Below are 18,732 nucleotides of genomic sequence, written 5' to 3'. Positions count from 1 at the left end.
CCAGGGTCAAACAGCTGGAAAGTGTCCAAGTCTGGATTTGAACTGGGGCATTCCTGACTCCAGGCACAGCACCGTATCCTGAGCCACCTGGCTGCCTCTAAAGGAAGCCCCTCTGCCGATGGAAAAGATATTTGTAATCAAGTGTGTTACGCGGAAATCCACCTAGAGTGAACTTTTCCTGTGTCCGGTGTATAGTGAAGCGTATGAACGCCTTGGAATATTTTTAGAGGCACAAAATAAATTGTAGAATTACAAAGAAAACCAAAGGTTAGTGAAAATAAGCATGGAAAGAAGCTGTTTTTTCTCCCTCCCCTCTATATCTCAATGCAGTTTTAACACAACACGTTAGCTGTGTACATCAGGAGATAAAATTCTCTTCCCTAGAGAAAACCCTGCCGTAAGATGCTGAGGAGACTAGCCTGGTGTTTGTATTTGGAGAAAATCTCATGAGCTTTTTTAGAACACAAAGCCCGGTCTGTTGCGTCAGGGGCTTCTGCAACAAAGTTAAATACAACCACCTATTTTGTATGCGTTTTATTGTTTTGAAACTTCCAATAGAATAACTAACATCATTAAATACCATATCAGGAGATCCCTTTGAGAATCCAAACCGGAAACATGCAGAAGTAAGCCTGTATTTGCTCTTGGTGGCAAGCTACAGTTAACAATGGACACAGAATTCAACAACCTGGGCTTGCTGCTCCAGGGACTTACTATGAGAGTGGATTTTCTAGGCTTGGGGTGGCTCCCCTGGCTACAATACAGAGATGTGGTAAATGACACAGTAGAAAAAACCTTACATTTTTGATTAAGAGCTCCACAGGAATCAATGAATGACTGACTAGCTGTTCGCTGAACCCTCCTCCCCACAACTTTGGTGCCAGAAAAAAATTAAGACACCTAAACAGAAGGTGTAGAAAATTCAAATTTTTGAGTTCAGTCCTTTTGAATGAAGTTAACCTCCTTAGAACAGCCTGTTTGTTTGTTTTTAACTGTAGCGTGTGTGTGTGTGTGTGTGTGTGCGTGTGTGTGTGTAACAAATGTATAGCATCTTTAAAAATCATGTAAACCTTGCAAAGTTTTTGGGACTGTTGTCTGAAGGGAAATATAAAAATCTATTGAACTTGTTAAGACTACAAATATGAACCCTTCCTCCCCGGCCCCCCATGAAAAAAGTAATTGTTACAAAAATATAAAAAATATACTAACTTCCACTGTTAAACCTTTTCTTTCAAATAGAGCATATTCAGTCATGGCTGCCTTTTCCAAGCTGCCAACTGGCAGTCTCCAACCACTTTTGGACATTTTGCTATTACGTAGAGCGTGTAAAAGTGCAAAAGTTTCTAAGGGGGAAAAGGGCCTTCAATGCTTCCCTTTGATATCTAAGAATTCTACTGCTTTCTTCAGAATGAATCTGATGCTTGTGAATAATGGTAGATTAAAAGTCTCGATTGGACTTCCCATTGGTTTTCCTCTCCCAGCCCAAGGGGTCACAGATAGGAAGCTTCAGTAAGGAAAACCACTTTGAAGAGCTCGCTTTTCTTCAGCTTCCCCCCGACGGCCCCTTTTAGGGGGAGTAAGTGATCAGTAGCTAAGCTTCTATCCCAGGTTTCTGTTAAGATACACCAAAGAGGGTTAGGATAAAAAGAAGATAGCTGCGTTATAGGGGAAGACGGGGAACTAGATGGCCTATGGGAGGGCCCCTCCCCCTCCCATGGCAGATTGAGCCTTTCTTGGCTGCCCAACTTGAATACGGAGATGACTGAGGGGCCGAGGGATCAGAGGAGGGAAGAGGGAAGATTCCTTGCCCACCGGCCTCTAACTCTGAGATCCAGTCTACAGCTACCTCGTGGGAGCTATCTGATCCGGGTTCTCCCTCAACATTTCCCTCCACTCTAATCAGCTCTACATGGAAGTTTCCCTAATGAGGAAAAGCAGCTTCTGATGGAACCCGACTTAGCTTCATAGTAATTCTAAGGTCAGACAAGGAAAATACTTTTGCAATCCTTGGGCCTGGGTTTGCTTTGGGGGGGAGGGGGAGGGACGCAAAGTTATTGGCCCCTCAATGCTCAAGACTTTAGCCAATAAAGAGATGTTGAAGGGCCTTCCGAACACAGGCGTGACCGTATCTGCATTCTTCCGGGCCCCCTTTCCAGCTATGCTGACAGGAAGGACAGCTAAGTCGGTTTTTTACACCCCCTGAGACAATCTGCAAAGGTGAAATGAAGAGATTCTTTTGGAGCAGTAAAATGGCAGGTGGCAGAGAGAGAGTCCCTTAAACCCAAGAATTTTCCCAACAGGAGTGCCAGGGTTAGTGCAACACTCCAAACCCTTAAAAGAAGCCAACCACGTAACAGGGCTAATGGTCCAACTGGGTCCAACAGGGCACTTAATGTTGGCTGCCGCCTCCCTGTGGACAAAATGTGTATCCCTTGATGTTGCTAAGTGGCATTGGTGCTGCGCTCAGTGTCTCAGTCTCCCTCTCCTTCCTCTTCCACAAGCCTACCTGGGCACCGTCCATTTAAGGCCTGGAGAAGTCAAGCCTGTTCCCGTTCTGAACCCCACCGACATTCTCAAAGGAAAGGCGCTCTGCCTGGCCTCTGCACTGTCCACTCCTCAGCCTTCTCTCCGAATAGGCCTCCTCAAATGACTAGATTTTTATAAGGACAAGTGTTTTATTTTACAGATAACATCAGCACAGCCCCAGATCTCAGCTACTCAATGCTTACTGTAGTGACCACATTCTCCGGCACCTGCTTTTTGCCCTAGACCTGAAACCACTCAGAACAACATAACGTTTTTTTCTTTTCGTTTTACAAACTCAAGGAGGATTTTCAAATGAAACCAGAGGACACTTGACTGGCCACACGTGCTGATCGAGTTCGCGCGTGCTCTGTGGGCCCCAGGGCCTGCGGGGCCCTCTGCGCGGTGACCAATTCCCAGCTTGATAGGAAAGAGAACAGGAAGAGAAGTATTCTCATCATCAAGGCACGAAAAGTCTCCTACGGCAAAAACAAAGATGAACGCCACAAAGTTCCCCAGGCAAGATGCTCGGCGGAGCTGTAGGGGAAGAGCGGTTCTGGTTCCACAAGCTTCCCCAGCCACGCTCAAATCGGAAGCAGAACCACCGGGTCTCTGTTCCGTGCACAGTGCGGTCTTGGGCCTCACGCATACTTCTGGAGAAACTTTATGTGGAAGTCCTTCACCTTCTCCAGGACAACCTTCAGCTTCTCTGCAGGAGGCAGGATGGTCATTCTAGAAGGAAAGAAAGGCGACAATCAATCCCCTTGTATGAGGAGCCTGAAGGGGCCGTAGAGGCCTTCTAGTCCAAGCCCCTTACTTTACAGGGGAGGCTTGAAGAGAAGGCGGGAAAGCCCTTAAACCCTTTTGTCTGTGCCTTGCTTAGCTAAGGAGCTGCTTTGTGTCCATGATCTCAACAGACCCTCAGCCCAGCATGGGAGGGAAGGGAGTAGGAACCCCATTTTGCAGGTCGGAAAGTTCGTAGATTTTCATGTCAGAAGAATCCTTGGATATCATCTAGTCTAGTCCATTCATGTTAAAGATGAGGAAACTGAGGCAGGTAGGTGGATAGAGATGACAAAGAAAAAGAAACAAGATCCAAAGTTTGAAATGGCTCCAATGGTCCAGGAACAACAATGGCTAATGCCTCTAGATTTGTTTGTTTTGTTTTGTTTTTTGCATGCACATTAAAGTGATTTATGTTGAAGCAGCTAGATGGCTCAGTGGATAGAGGGCCAGGCCCAGGGATAGGAAGTCCTGGGTTCAAATGTGGCCTCAGACACTTCCTAGATGGATGACTCGGGCCAAGTCACTTAACCTCAATTGCAGTCCTTACTGCTCTTCTGTCTTGGATCCAATACTCATCACTGATCCTAAGACAGAAGGTAAGGTTTTAAAAATAAAATGAACTATAATAAAAATGACATTTTTTTTAAAAGATGGGGAAACTGAGGTGAAGGGGAGAGGAAGTGGCTTAGCCCAAGTCACAGCCTAAGCAAGCACAACACGGGATAGAGCTGAGTCCAAGTCTTCTGACTCTCCAGCCTGGTTACTACTTTACAATAGAGGAAAGTCAAGTGACTCACCCCAAATCAAAAAAGGAAATTGCCAGCAGCCTTTTGGAAAACCAAATACACACGATCTATGGTTCAGCAAAACTTCTGGCATTAGTGGACAAACCCATACAATTATTTTAAAAATATGTGGTGACACATTTTACAAGCAAACTTCTTGCAAAAATTTCCAAAGCCAAACTGCTTCCTCCAGGAAGCCCTCTCTAAACAAACATATCCCTCCCTGATAGCTTTCATGTTCTTTCTGTCTTTCTCAAAGCTTATGGTTTATATTATATTCAATCCACAATCCTTGGACTTTGAAATCCAAATACCTGAGTTCTAGTCCCAGCTGCTTCCAAATCTCAGTCTTCCTGAGTCAGAAAGGTTCTGGAAGGTCATCTAGCCTAACCCCTATTTGGACAGGAACCCCCCACCCCCACTCCCACCCCCTTACAAAACCTCTGACAAAGAGTCCTGTTCGGTGGTGGGAAATTCACTACTTCCTGAAGCTATCTAGTCTACTGTGGGCAGCTATAATTATCTGGAACCTTTTCCTTCTACTGAGCCAAAGGTCCTCTTCATTGCAACACCCACTCTTTGCTCTTGGCTGTACCCACTGGGCCAAGCAAAACAAACTTCCTCCCTCTCCTAGGTGATAATCCTGTTCAAACACAGCACTTGAAATACTGGAAGACCTTGTACAAGTCACTGAACTGGGTGTCTCAGATGTCTCATCTTTAAAACCAGTGAAGAGCACTTGCCCAGCCTAGTTCCCAGGGCTATTGTGAAAATGAAATGAGAGAGCTGTCTAAAAAGTAAAAAAAAAAGAATAATAATAAAAATAAATAAAAAGTAAAATCAGGTGGCAGCTGGGTAGCTCAGTGGATTGAGTCAGGCCTAGAGACGGGAGGTCCTAGGTTCAAATCCGGCCTCAAACACTTCCCAGCTGTGTGACCCTGGGCAAGTCACTTAATGCCCTTTGTCTAGCCTTTGTCCTTCTGGCCTGTAGTTGTTACTATGATAGAAAGTAAGAGTTTGGGGAAAAAAAGGATCTATCTTAAATGAGGCAACCAAACCACCAAATAAAGCAGAAAGTGGGGCTCCGTGCATCTTTAAGTCTGAAGGACTTCTGGCACAGTATGCTATGGTCTTTCTACTGCAGAGGAGGAAACGCCCTCTCAGAAGAAGAGTACCCAGAGGTTAAGTTCAAAATCCTTTTTTCACAAACTTGGATCATCTATCTAGCAGAATTGCATAGCTATAAACTTAGAAGCATCAACTTCCCTGCGCCTGATATGTTAAAGAAAATGGACCAACATTTCTGTTCTCTGTCTCTAGGTAATAGACTTTTATAAATGGAAGGAACCTTACATATCATCGTTTATTTTAAGATAATAATAACATGATCTCTTATCTTAAAGAAGAGAATACTGAATCCCAGGGAAGTTGTGCTTGCCCACAATCATGCAGCTAATAAATGGCAAAATTAATCTTTTTTCCAGGTTTCCTGAATCCCTATCCTGATCCTTCTGGTAAACCATGCTGCCTCAGTTTCTACAAAGAAAAAATTTTTATCGATACTAGTCAAATGAAATCCTCTATGTGGACACACATTGGCTTAGAAGTACTAAGTCTAAAATGTGGTAGTGTCTTTCTGGATAAGTTATTTCAGGAAATATTTGTTTAAATTCATGATGTGTGAATGTGAAAACCCCCACCCCCTCCATGACTACATCATTAGTAGATATATGATTCTATCTGAAGTACTTTCTGTATCTCAATCATAGATGATTCTATCTGAAGTATTTTTAGGAGTTCAGTCCTGCTGAAACTAAATAAGTATTCAATTATAAGTATTAAATATTTCTGAAAAGTAATCATTTTTTAAAACCCTTATCAATACTGTACATTACAGGTTCTAAGGCAGAAGAGTGGTAAGGGCTAGGCAATGAGGGTTAAGTGACTTGCCCAGGGTCACACAGCTGGGAAGTGTCTGAGGCCAGATATCAACCTAATCCACTGAGCCACCTGGCTGTCCCTAGAGGGAAATTCTTAATGAAATAAGGGAAAGAGGCAATCACAAAAGATTACATTAACTTGAAAAGTTTTTGCACAAACAAAACAAAACTAACTGGAGCAGGATTAAGAAAAGAATCCATCAAATGAGATGGGGGAACCCAGAAAACTTTTGTATCAAACATCTGAGAAGGGTATGAAATCCAAGCTATTTAGGCCTTTAGAAAAGCCATTTCTCAGGGGAATAAGCATTCAAGAGCTGTGGCAGCAAGAAGGGCAAGAAAGAAGAGGACTGAGAAAAGACCACCCGATTTAACAACAGAGCAATCACTGGGGCCTTTGGGGAGAGCAGTTAGAGTGAGGGATGAGGTTGGGAGCCAGGCTGCCAAGATCTGAAGAGGGAGGGGAGGCAGTGAATACAGACAGCTGTTTCTAGGAGTCTCGTTGAGAAAGAGAGGAAAGATATAGGGCAATACCATCGTCCAGTGAAGGGCTTTTTTTAAAGATGAAGAGACTTGGGCATATTGTGAAGGAAATAGGGAAAGATCTGGGAGGGGAAGGAGGCTGAAGATTCGGAGAAGGGATAGCTGAAGTGGAAATCTGCGGGAGATAATACCCCTCTCTCCCTTCCCTGCAGAGGGGGGAATACTGTGGTAGAGTAGATTGAATCTACAGCCAGAAGCCTTGGTCAGCGTGTTGGTTAATTTTGCTGAAATGCCTTTTGTATGATTTTTAAGCGGTTACAAATGGCGGCTCAATGGGCAGGGGAAGAATGAGGGCTGGCTAAATTTGGAAATGAATGTGATGCAAAAACAGGATGGGCTGCAATCTGCATTGGTAGAATTTCTGAAGTGATGAAATCAGAAATCCAGTTGGATATTGATGTATATAGAAATAGAAATAAAATATATTTTAAAAAATAAGAAACTATGCAACTGGAAGGTGGTATTATCATAAGTGAAGAGAATCATATCTTTCCATAAAGGTAGCACCTTTTTAGAATGGGAAACGCCTTAGTATAAGGGAAAGAACACTGGTTTTTGGGTCAGAGACCTCATCTAACATGATGCAGTTGCATATCCCGAGCCAAGTCACTTCTCTCTTTCTCCATCTACAATTTCTTACCTCAGTTTCTTCATCTGCAACATGGAGATGACTGCTGTTATTAATGATCTCACAGAAAGGTTGTGGGGAAAAGTGCTCTGTAAAATCTTTAAAGTCTATACAGCGCAGTGGTATAGTGGATGGGGCACCCCGTCTGGGGTCAGGAAGACCTGTGTTCAAATCCAGCCTCAAACCCTAACTAGCTGTGTGACCCCAGGCAAAGTCACTTAACCTGTTTGTCTCAGTTTTCTCATCTGCAAAAAGGGGATAATAATAGCACCTACCTCCTAGGGTTTCTTTGAGGATCAAATGGGATAATAATTATAAAGCACCTAGTATAATGCCTGGTACAGAGTAAATGCTATATGAAATGTTAGCTATTAGCAATAATTTATCACCATCATTATCACTAACACCAGACAAGGAGAAAACAAATTATTCCCCAGAGGAGATAGAGAATAACCACATTTTTTGACTTCTCTAGGCACAGGAGATATATTCTATCCATGTGGGGAAAAAAAAAAGGAATGGGGTAGGGAACAGCTAAGGGTCTCAGTGGATTGAGAGTCAGGCCTAAAGATGGAGAGGTCCCAGGTTCAAATCTGTCCTCAGATACTTCCTAGCTGGGTGACCCTGGGCAAGTCATTTAATCCCCATTGCCTAGCCCTTACCACTCTTGTGCCTTGGAACCAATACATAGTATTGATTCTAAGGGGGAAGGTGAGGGTTTAAAAAAAAAAGAGTGGTGTGGAGAGAGATGGTCTTTCTCCAAAGAGCTTTTAATTGCTCTTGACCTAAAATTTCAGCTAATCTTGGAGCTGCATGTGAAACCACAGTGTGTCCCAAATGCAAACCATCCCCTCTGGTGTGAAGAGCACGCAGTACCTTAGGTGGTAAGTCCCCTCTTTCTGGCCAAATCCGCTGCCAGGCACCACACAGATTCCAGTTTCTTCCAGAAGCTTCATACAGTAAAACATGTCTGGGGCCATCTTATGGGCCTGAGAAGTGGAGCAGAGTTAAGAGTCATTTATTTTCTTTTTACAGCCATATAATCAAACTCAAGTAAAGTTGCAGTGATTTACTTAAAGGGATGCTTCCCTACTCTCCCAAGTCACAGAATTAGACGGAAGGAACCTTAAGAGTGCCCTCGTCTAACTCAAACCCACCATTTGGCAGGTGGACAAAATGAGGCCTGGGGAGAGACAGTGACTGGCCCAAAGTCATACAAAGGGTGAGTGGCAAGGGCAGGATTCGAACTGAGGGTCCCTTGACTTCAAATTCAACACAATTTTCATTGTACCACACTGCTCTTTCCCACATGGGCAAGTGTTAGGTCCTGGGAAGAGGTGAGGTGCTGGGTATAAACAGAAGAGAAGAAATAGACACATATTCTGCTCCCAAAGACATCCCTGGGACGCAGTGTTACAGTGGGAAGAACCTTAGATTGAGTGCCACAAAAACGGAGTTCAGATCATTCTACTATTATATATATTATATCATATCATTCTACAGTTCTACCATTAAATACTTGTGTGACACTGGGGCAATTTGTTTTTCTCTGGACCTCAGATTCTTCATCTATAAAATGAGGGGATTGGATTAGATTAACTTGTGGTCCACAAACTTAATTTTTCTTTATAACTATAAGTCAATATAATTAACTTCCTTGGTAACCCAAAGCATTTTACTTTGTCTGTCTATCTATCTATCTATCTATCTATCTATCTATCTATCTATCTATCTATCTATCTATCTATCTGTCTGTCTGTCTGTCTGTCTGTCTGTCTATCTAGCTATCTACATATATGTGTGTGTGTGTGTGTGTGTGTGTGTGTGTGTCTGTGTGTATTTAAACCCTTACCTTCCCCCTTAATCAATACTATGTATTGGTTCCAAGACACAAGAGTGGTAAGGGCTAGGCAATGAGGGTAAGTGATTTGCCCAGGGTCACACAGCTAGAAAGTGTCTGAGGCCACATTTGAACCCAGAACCTCCCATCTCTAGGCCTGGCTCTCAATCCACTGAGCTACCCAGCTGCCCCCTACTTTGTATATTTAAAAACATTATTCTGAGAAGGGGTCTATAGTTTTCACCAGATTGCCAAAGGGCCTGTGACACCAAAAAGGTTAAGAAAGCCTGGATTAGATCTCTCAGGTTCCTTCCAGCTCAACACCTCTATTCTTGTAATTCATCTTCTCCAAATCATGGTTTCTCCATTTGTAAATGGGGAAAGTAATACATGTTTTATGGTTTTCACAAGATTAAGATGAGGTTGAAATGAGATAACTAGAGGGTAAGAAGGTGCTCTGAAAAGCACAGAGCACTATACCCACGTATTGTCATCCTTGCCAAAGACAAGAATTTAGCTAAAGACTGAGGTTTGTGGGGTAGGAGATTACCCCAGAAAACAGCAGCCAGACATCTCAAAACAGCTCACATGGGACTTGATAAGAAACTCCTACTCTGTAATTCTAATTCCAACAAGAATTGTCTCCATAGATGAGAAAGTCTATCAGTCTTACGGTTAATCAAGAAAATTATCCAACCTCCAAACATGCCAATAACTTGGCATCCAACAAAAATAAAATGTCATCAACTTCGACTTTGGGGTTGTCTGAACAGACAAAAAGCTTTGTAACCTCAACTCAAATAATGTAAGGTGAATATTTAAATTAAAAAAGAAAGTGAACTATTTTCAAGTTCTGACAAGCCATCCATCTATCTGTATGCCAAAAATTCTTATCTAGTCATTAAAGCAAATACTATTTGGATCCCCAACTTTCTAAGCCTTCTTGAAGTTACGTAAAAGGGCATTTCTTTACAGAGGCATCCTGGTAGCTGGAGAATCTGAACACCTGAAAGGCATAGCTAACTCCCAACAGAATTTTGTCCAATTTCAACTTCTCCAACAAAATTCTATCAAGGTTGCCAAAGGCCCATATTAGCAGTATTTAATAAGTAATTTTTATCACTTTGCCCTTTCCCAAAGGAAACTGTTGTGGAAAAAATAATGGACTTGAAGTCTGAGGACTCAGATTAGAATTTCAATTCTGCAATTGTGTATGTCTTTAGGCAAGTAATTTGACCTCTCTGGGTCTTGGTTTCCAACTCTTATGAACTGCTTAAGTATAGTTTCCATCATGTATCTGCTCCTTTTTTTGGCTTCACTTTTTCTGTCACTATGGTCCTGCTTTTCACTCTCTCTTCCCCATGTGTGGAGTTTTAGGGTTCTCTTTGTTTTTGTTTTATTATTTTCAATTGGAAAAAAATCTGCCTTCTCCCCCTGCCCAATTGTATAAAAAAGGAAAATAAATTTCCCCTTTCAATATATATACATGTATAAAATATGAACAATTAGTCCTCTGGAATTATGGCTAACAATTACAATGACCAGAGTTCCTAGTTCTTCCAAAGTTGTTTTGTCTTTACCATACTGTTGTCGTATAAATTTTTCTCCTGTTTCTGTTCATATCACTCTGCATTAGTTCATAAGAGTCTTTTCAGATTAAAAAAAAAAATCACCCTTTGTGGTTATCTATAAATCTACCCTTGCTCTAGTCTGCTCAAAAATCTTTAGTGGCTCCTTTCTAATTACTGACCTAAGTTCAAACTGCCTTGGACCAGTATTCAAGCTCCTCTACAAATGCTCCTTTCCATATTGCTTCTCTCCACACATGCAGTTCTCTAGCCAAACTAGACTCCTTTCTACTACAAACACATGCTGGGCTCTCCCATCTCCTTTAAAAAGTAAGCTCGTTATTTGCTAAAAACTGCTGGGAAAATTGGAAGACAGTAAGAGAGAGATTAGGTTTGCATTAACATCTCACACCCTACACCAAGATAAACTCAGAATGGGTGAATGACCTGAATATAAAGAAGGAAACTATAAGCAAATTAGGAGAACACAGAATAGTATACTTGTCAGATCTTTGGGAAAGGAAAGACTTTAAAACCAAGCAAGAGCTAGAAAAACATCACAAAATGTAAAATCAATAATTTTGATTATATCAAATTAAAAAGTTTTTGTACAAACAAAACAAATGCAACCAAAAAATAGAAAGGAAGTAACAAATTGGGAAACAATCTTCATAACAAAAATCTCTGACAAAGGTCTAATTACTCAAATTGATAAAGAGCTAAACCAGTTGTACAAAAAGTCAAGTCATTCTCCAATTGATAAATCGGCAAGGGACATGAATAGGCAATTTTCAGTTAAAGAAATCAAAACTATTTATAAGCACGTGAAAAAGTGTTCTAAATCTCTTAAAATCACAGAGATGCAAATCAAAATAACTCTGAGGTATCACCTCACACCCAGCAGATTGGCTAACATGACAGCAAAGGAAAGTAAGAAATGCTGGAGGGGATGTGGCAAAGTAGGGACATTAATGCACTGCTGGTGGAATTGTGAACTGATCCAACCATTCTGGAGGGCAATTTGGAACTATGCCCAAAGGGCAATAAAAGACTGTCTGCCCTTTGATCCAGCCATAGCACTGCTGGGTTTGTACTCCAAAGAGATAATAAGGAAAAAAACATGTACAAGAATATTCATAGCTGCGCTCTTTGTGGTGGCAAAAAATTGGAAAATGAGGGAATGCCCTTCAATTGGGGAATGGCTGAATAAATTGTGGTATATGTTGGTGATGGAATACTATTGTGCTAAAAGGAATAATAAAGTGGAGGAATTCCATGTGAACTGGAACAACCTCCAGGAAGTGATGCAGAGCGAAAGGAGCAGAACCAGGAAAACATTGTACACAGAGACTGATACACTGTGGTACAATCAAATGTAATGGACTTTTCTACTATCAGCAATGCAATGACCCTGAACAACTTGGAGGGATGTACGAGAAAAACCACTATCCACATTCAGAGGAAAAACTGTGGAAGAAAAACAATTGCCTAAATACATGGGTGGAGGGGATATGGTTGGGGATGTAGACTCTAAATGATCACCCTAGTGCAAACACCAACAACATGGAAATTGGTTCTGATCAAGGACACATGGAATACCCAGTGTAATTATGCGTTGTCTGCAGGAAGGTTGGGGGGAGGGGAGGGAGGGAAATAATGTAACTCTTGTAACCAAGGAATAAGTTCTAAATTGACTAAATAAATTAATTTTTTAAAAAAGTGAGCTCGTTGAGGACAGAAGACTTTCCCTTTTTCCTCTGTACCACCCCTCCCCCACCCCATGCTAAACCCAGTGTCAAGCCCATAGTAGGCTCCTAATTGCTTTTTGGTTCACTAGTAAGTACCACTCTCTCTGTCCATAACGTCAGCTCTTCTTTCCCCCTGACATCAGGAACAATCTTACTTGTCAGACCTGATGGAGCCCTCTGTTTTATACACTTATCGTGATTGTTGTTCATCATTTCTGTCTGCTTTGTGCTTTACTTCCCCTGCCAGAAGATTCATGACAGCAGAAACTGTCTTGTACTCCTGTCCAGCACCTTTCGCAGTATTCTACATCCAGAAGGTGCTCGATGACCCAATGTCAATTTAATGCTTACTCAGCGCTGAGCATTGCACTCAGTGTTGTCTGTATGAATTATTTGACAGTCTTTGAGACTTAACTGGAAAATTAACTTTCTTCACTCCTAGTAAGAAAGATAACCAGAAATCTGGCCTGATTTGAGTTTTCTTTCACTTGAGATAGGCCAAAATGACATGGCACAGTCATGCTCACAGCCCTGGTTCTGAAACTTAGCACTCTGTATACCAGGACACATTGAAGTAAGCCACCGACTGGATTTATAATCCAGGGGCTGACCCAGCAGAGTCAAGCAGAGAACAAGAACAAGCCCCTTTTTCTCTAGGGGCAACTCCCAATCCCCTGCCCATAGTAGCCCCTTTCCAGCCATCACAGCAATGATAATAACTGTTATTGTTCATCATTTTCAGTTGTGTCTGACTCTTTGGGGTTTTCTTGGCAAGGATACTATAATGGTTTGCCATTTCCTTCTCCAGCTCATTTTACAAATGAGGAACAAACAGGGTTGACACACTTGCCCAGGATCACACAGCCTAGCAAGTGTTTGAGGCCATTTTCCATTCCTGGCTCCCTCTACACTGCTCCATCTAGAATATCACTCTTTATGTTTAAATCATATGCCCATGAGGGCCTTATCTTGGTAAAGGATGAGATATTGATCTAAACCTAATTTTTGCCATACTGTTTTCCAATTTTCCCAGCAGTTTTTGTCAAATAGCGGGTTCTTATCCCAAAAGCTGGGATCTTTGGGTTCATCAAATACTAGCTTGCTAGGGTCACTTACTTCTAGTCTATGCCATTGATTCACCTTTCTATTTCGTAGCCAGTGTCACACTGTTTTGATGACCACTGCTTTATAGTACAGTTTAAGATCTGGTACTGCTACGGTGTCCACTGCACCATCCAGCTGCCCATAATAATAATACTTCACATATAGCATTTACTACGTGCCAAGCCCTGTGCTAGGTGCATTACAATCATTATGGAAATTGAAACAATGCTGGGAAGTAGATGTTATTATTATCCCCATTTTACCAAAGAAAGAAACTGGGGCAAACAGGGGTAAATGATTTGTCCAGGGTCACACAGGTAGTTTGAAGCTGGATTTGAATTGAGGTAAGAGTCAGAGCAAGAAGAACCAACACACCTTAGCTGCCTCAATTGCCTTCGTTGGGATAAAGATCCTGGGAAAAGCATACATTGCTCCTTGTAATGGATTACAATGAATTCCTGGCACCTGGTTAAACAAATCTTCTGTAAGCTTTGCTTTTTGGGCAAGATTGCTCAGGACAAATTCCTTCTCCTGTGGGAAAAAAGCAAGAGAGAGGATGAGGTTAAGTTTACTTAAGGCAATAAGTAACAGAATGATGAGTCTCTAGAACTGGTTCCTTCTGTAAGAATAATACCAAAGAAACTCAGAAAGGAGCCTTTTCCTCGAAAGGATGTGTGTGGTGTTACCATCCTGTTGTAGGATCATCCCAAGTTTAAGATCTAAAACAGACTTTTAAAATCATCTCATTATATTCCCTTCCCCTTTTTACAGAGAAGGAAAATGAGCAGGGGGAGGACCCAAGAAGCTGACTGGAACAAAACCAGAGATGCTCAGTGGAGGTCCCAAAACAGAATGCATTTGCCACGTATTACTTTCTTTTTTCTTTTTTTAATATTTGAACTTTTTAAACAATGTTTTATTTTCCTCCAATTACATGTAAATACAACTTTTTAACATTCACTAAAAAAAATTTTGAGCTTCAAATTCTCTCCCTTCCCCTAACACTGAGATGTTAAGCAATTTGACATTGATTTTATATGTGCAATTCATATGTTTCTTTCTTTTTAAAAAAATCTTTATCATCTGTCTGAGTTTTAAGGCAGAAGAATAGTAAGGGCTAGCAAACTGGGGTTAAGTGACTTGTCCAGAGTCACACACCTAGGAAGTGTGAGGCCAAATTTGAACCTAGAACTCTCCGTCTCCAGGCCTAGCATTCTATTCACTGAGTCGCTTAGCTGCCCTACATGTTACTTTCTTTTTAAAAACCCTTACCTTCCATCTTAGAATCAATATTGTGTATTGCTTTTAAGGCAGAAGAGCACGAGGATTAGGTGATGGAGGTTATGGGACTTGCCCAGGGTCCCTTAACTCGGAAGTGTCTGAGGTCAAATATGAACTTCTGTCTCTAAGTCTGGCTCTCAATAGATGTTATTTTCAATGAAAGTCACTCTGAGGCTTCCAACTGTTCTAGGAATGGAGGGGTAGGAGAGTGTGAGGTTTGGGAGGTGATAAAACCACGAGATGGCTGTGTGGGGTAGTGGCAAGAGTACCAGACTTGGGATCCCTGGCTCTGTTCAAGGTCCAGACTGTGGGACAAAGTCATTTCCCCTCTTTAGGCCTCAGTTTCCTATCTGTAAATGACAGTTGTATCAGATGACCTCCAAGGCTCCTTCTAGCTCAAAGTCTTAAGATTTCATGTGGCCTACACTTGAGAAGGCCCTAGCAGTGATCAGGTAGGTTTCTACTGAGATTCCTTCCCCTCCAAACCCTGCTCTCCATCCCATGGCTCATTCCACTCATAAGGAGAGAATTATTTCTTTATCCTGCTGCTAGCTCTGGAATTTGGGCAGAAATTCTTCCTCCTTTCAGATCTTCAGTTGAAAATGAAGTCGTCGTATTTTCCTGGAATTGCCCATGATTCCCACAGGAACCCTTCCGTGGTTCTCAAAAAAGTAACCAGACTCTGGACTCAAAGGACACCGCTAGTCATGTAGGGTCCCCAATGCCAGAAAGCCTTACACCATTTGATCTCTTTTAGCACGGGAGTTCCAAAAACTCTTTCTGCTATTTTTTACTTCTCAGAGACCCAGAAGACCCACATGAGGCCAACTGCCTCTGTTTTGGACATGCCTCCCTCCCTGTGTCTCTTCTTGGAAATTCCATACCATGGTTTGCTTCCCCAATTTGATTCACTAACCAATCCTGAGCATCTCCTTGCTTTTGCTAACAGAGAATGGAAAACCAATGGACCATGTTTAAGATCTACCTTTCTCCTTATAAAACCATGACTTTTCTGCTGCATTGTCCAGGTGTGCTGTAGCAGAGGACCTGGGAAACTAGACATCCCACATTTGGACTAGGAGACCTTGGCAAAACCAGGTGTGCCAAGTCTGTGGGAGAGCTCTCCCAACAGTCATTGTTGATCACAGAATCTGAGAGCTGGAAATGACTTGGTGGCTCCTCGAACAACCGATTCCCCTGTAATATACCCAGCAGCCACCACTCACGGACCTCTGGGGAAGGAAGGAACCTCACAGCTCATTCTACTTTTTGACAGCTCTAATGGTTGGGAAGTTTTCCTGAACACTGAGTCTAAATTTTCCTCTTTGCAATGTCCACCCACTGCTCCTAGTTTTGCTTCAAAAGAACAAAGCCAGTCCTTCCTCCACATGACAGTTCTTCAAATTGAACACGTTAGCATGTCTCTGCTGAGTCTTCTACAAGCTGCACATTTCCAGTTGCTTCCACTGATTAAGCAGGATACAGAAGACAGACTGAGGCATCAGAAGACCTGAGTCTGAGTCCCAGCTCTATTACTGTAAAGCCTTGGGCAAGCATTCCATCTCTCTCATTCTCCCTTTCCTTATCTTAAAGGGGGGGGAGGCAGTAATGCTAATGGCTCTGCCTGCTGGGCTCACAGGGTTTCTGTGAAGCCTAAATGAGAAAGTCTAGAAAAGTGCTCTATAAATGGATGAATAAGATCAAAGGTTCATAACCGAGGCTCTGTGAACATTAAAAAAAAGTGTTGATAAATGTATTTCCCTGTCACTGTTTCCTTTGTAATCCTATGCATCTAAAAACATTTTGAGAAGGGTTCAGTAGGCATCGCCAGATTGCCCAAGGGCTCTCTGACCCACAAAAAGGGTAGAAGCCCCTGCTCTAGCTAAACCACTTATTCATTTATGATGGGAGAGATACGAAAGAAGGATCTTTTTCAATGTCAGTCATTCTCTGGGGCTTCCAATTGCTTTAGGAATCAAAGGGTAGGAGAATACGAAGTTTAGAAGGTGATGGAACCTGTGGCTGTGCGGTGTAGTGGGAAGAGCACAAGATTTAGGTCCCAGGGGTGGTGGAGAACTGCCCTAACACTGCTGGGGGAAAGGAGGTGGGCAGAACAGCACTGAGTCCTTCACCAATACAGTAAGCTCCATATTGGGAGGCACAGGCTTTAAATTGTGTTTGCTGCCCTGGAGGTGAATTAGGGCCACTCTCATACTTTGCTCCCTCTCCCACATCCCAGAGAAGCCGGATCAGGGTGTGGGGGTCAATGCTGTTACCACGGAACAGGATTTTTCCTCTCAGTGAAGCTAAATGGTCTATTCCAAGATGAAAACCATGACCAAAGCCTCTCTCATTCTAACTAAAGTGGCGTTTGCCCACAAGACTGGACGTGGCATCCCAGGATCTGGAGCTGGACTCGGCCTTAAGAGACCATCAAGTCTTATCCCCACAGATGAGGAGTCTGAGGCAGAGAAAAGTTAAGTGACCTAGAGCTTAAGAGTCCTGAAGCGGGATCTGAACTCGTCTTACTGACTTCAAGTTCAGTGTTCTTGGTGGCCCAACCACCTAAGCCTAACCCTAACCCTCAATTCTTCTTGGTAGTTCAGTCAGCAAAGATGGGAGGCTCAGCTCTGCTATAAGTTACTACCTGTGTGACTTCGGGCAACTCTCAGGTCCTCTGTTTCCTTACCTGCACAATGAAGAGGCTGAATTCAAAGATCTCTAAGATACCTAACAGACCCACAATCTAGGATCCTATTTGCCTATGCGGGCATACCCAGGATGCCAAGGATGAGGGTGCCCATTTATGCTCACCCTATTGAACTGCTCAAAAGATTCTTCTCCAGGCACAGGGGGGTTCACAACAATGTCCATGGCTGCCTGTCCAGACACTGGGGGGCAGAGTCGGACAGAGAGCATCTTGACAAGCTGTTCCTTAATCTCTGGATGTAAGTTGATCACCTCCATATAGCCCCCTCGGTAGCCGCACCTAGCCAGGGAAGGAAAAAAGGGCAAAAATTAGGGTAAAGTCTCAATTAACTGGGATTCAAGTAACCAAAAGATCCATAACCCTCTTTTAAAAAATTCTAATCAATTAATCAACAATGCCAGGCATTATTCTGGAGGGCAATTTGGAATTATGCACAAAGAGCTTTAAAAAATGCATACCCTTTGGTCCAGTCATACCACTACTAGGTTTGTACCCCAAAGAGATAAAAAGGAAAAATACTTGTTCAAAAATATTCATAGCTGCACTCTTTGTGGTGGTAACAAGTTGGAAAATGGGGGGGATGTCCCTCGATTGGGGAATGGCTGAACAAATTGTGGTACATGTTGGTGATGGAATACTACTCTGTTGTAAAGAATGATGATCTGGAGGATTTCTATATGGATTGGGAGAACCTCCATGAACTGATGCAGTGAAATGAGCAGAACCAGAAGAAGACTGTACACAGAAAGTAAAAGATTGTGGGACAATCCAATGTAATGGACTTTGCTACTAGTAGCAATGCAATAAGCCAAGACACTCCTGAATGACTTATGGAAAAGAATGCTAACTACATTAAGAGAAAACTATGGGAGTAGAAATGCAAAAGCAAAACATATGACATCATTTATCACAAGTATATATGGGTATGTGATTTGGGGTTTAGGCTTTAAAAGATTGCTCTATACCAAAAAATGAATAATATGGAACTAGGTATCAAGTGACATTTGGTAAAACCCGGTGGAATTGCTTGTCGGCTCTGGGAGGAGAGAGGGAAGAGAGGAGGGAAAGAAAATGAATCATATAAACATGGAAAAATATTTAAAAATAAAAATTAATTAAAATTTTTAAAAATTAAAAAGGGGGCAGCTGGGTAGCTCAGTGGATTGAGAGCCAGGCCTAGAGATGGAAGGTCCTAGGTTCAAATCTGACCTTAGACACTTCCCAACTGTGTGACTCTGGACAAGTCATTTGTCCCCCATTGCCTAGCCCTTACTGC

At 42.3% G+C, this 18,732-nt stretch overlaps 1 protein-coding gene across 4 annotated transcripts in view; it reads right to left on the bottom strand.

Annotated features, from left to right (window-relative positions):
- Positions 1-519: 519 nt before the first annotated feature.
- GPT2 (glutamic--pyruvic transaminase 2) overlaps positions 520-18,732 on the bottom strand; it is a 61,665-nt gene continuing 43,452 nt past the window's right edge. For all 4 annotated transcript variants that reach the window (XM_007474821.3, XM_056812253.1, XM_056812254.1 and 1 more), the window contains exons 9-12: positions 17,561-17,735; positions 13,841-13,996; positions 8,082-8,194; positions 520-3,255 (exon numbers count right to left, since the gene is read on the bottom strand). In XM_007474821.3, the coding sequence (XP_007474883.1) occupies positions 3,165-3,255; positions 8,082-8,194; positions 13,841-13,996; positions 17,561-17,735 (535 nt within the window). In that variant the 3' untranslated portion in view covers positions 520-3,164. The remainder of the gene's footprint in view (positions 3,256-8,081; positions 8,195-13,840; positions 13,997-17,560; positions 17,736-18,732) is intronic.

This window comes from Monodelphis domestica, chromosome 1 (assembly GCF_027887165.1).
Source record: "Monodelphis domestica isolate mMonDom1 chromosome 1, mMonDom1.pri, whole genome shotgun sequence".
NCBI classification, from domain to species: domain Eukaryota; kingdom Metazoa; phylum Chordata; class Mammalia; order Didelphimorphia; family Didelphidae; genus Monodelphis; species Monodelphis domestica.
The sequence above is the reverse complement of the archived record's forward strand: the minus strand, read 5'-3'. Positions and strand labels throughout refer to the sequence as shown.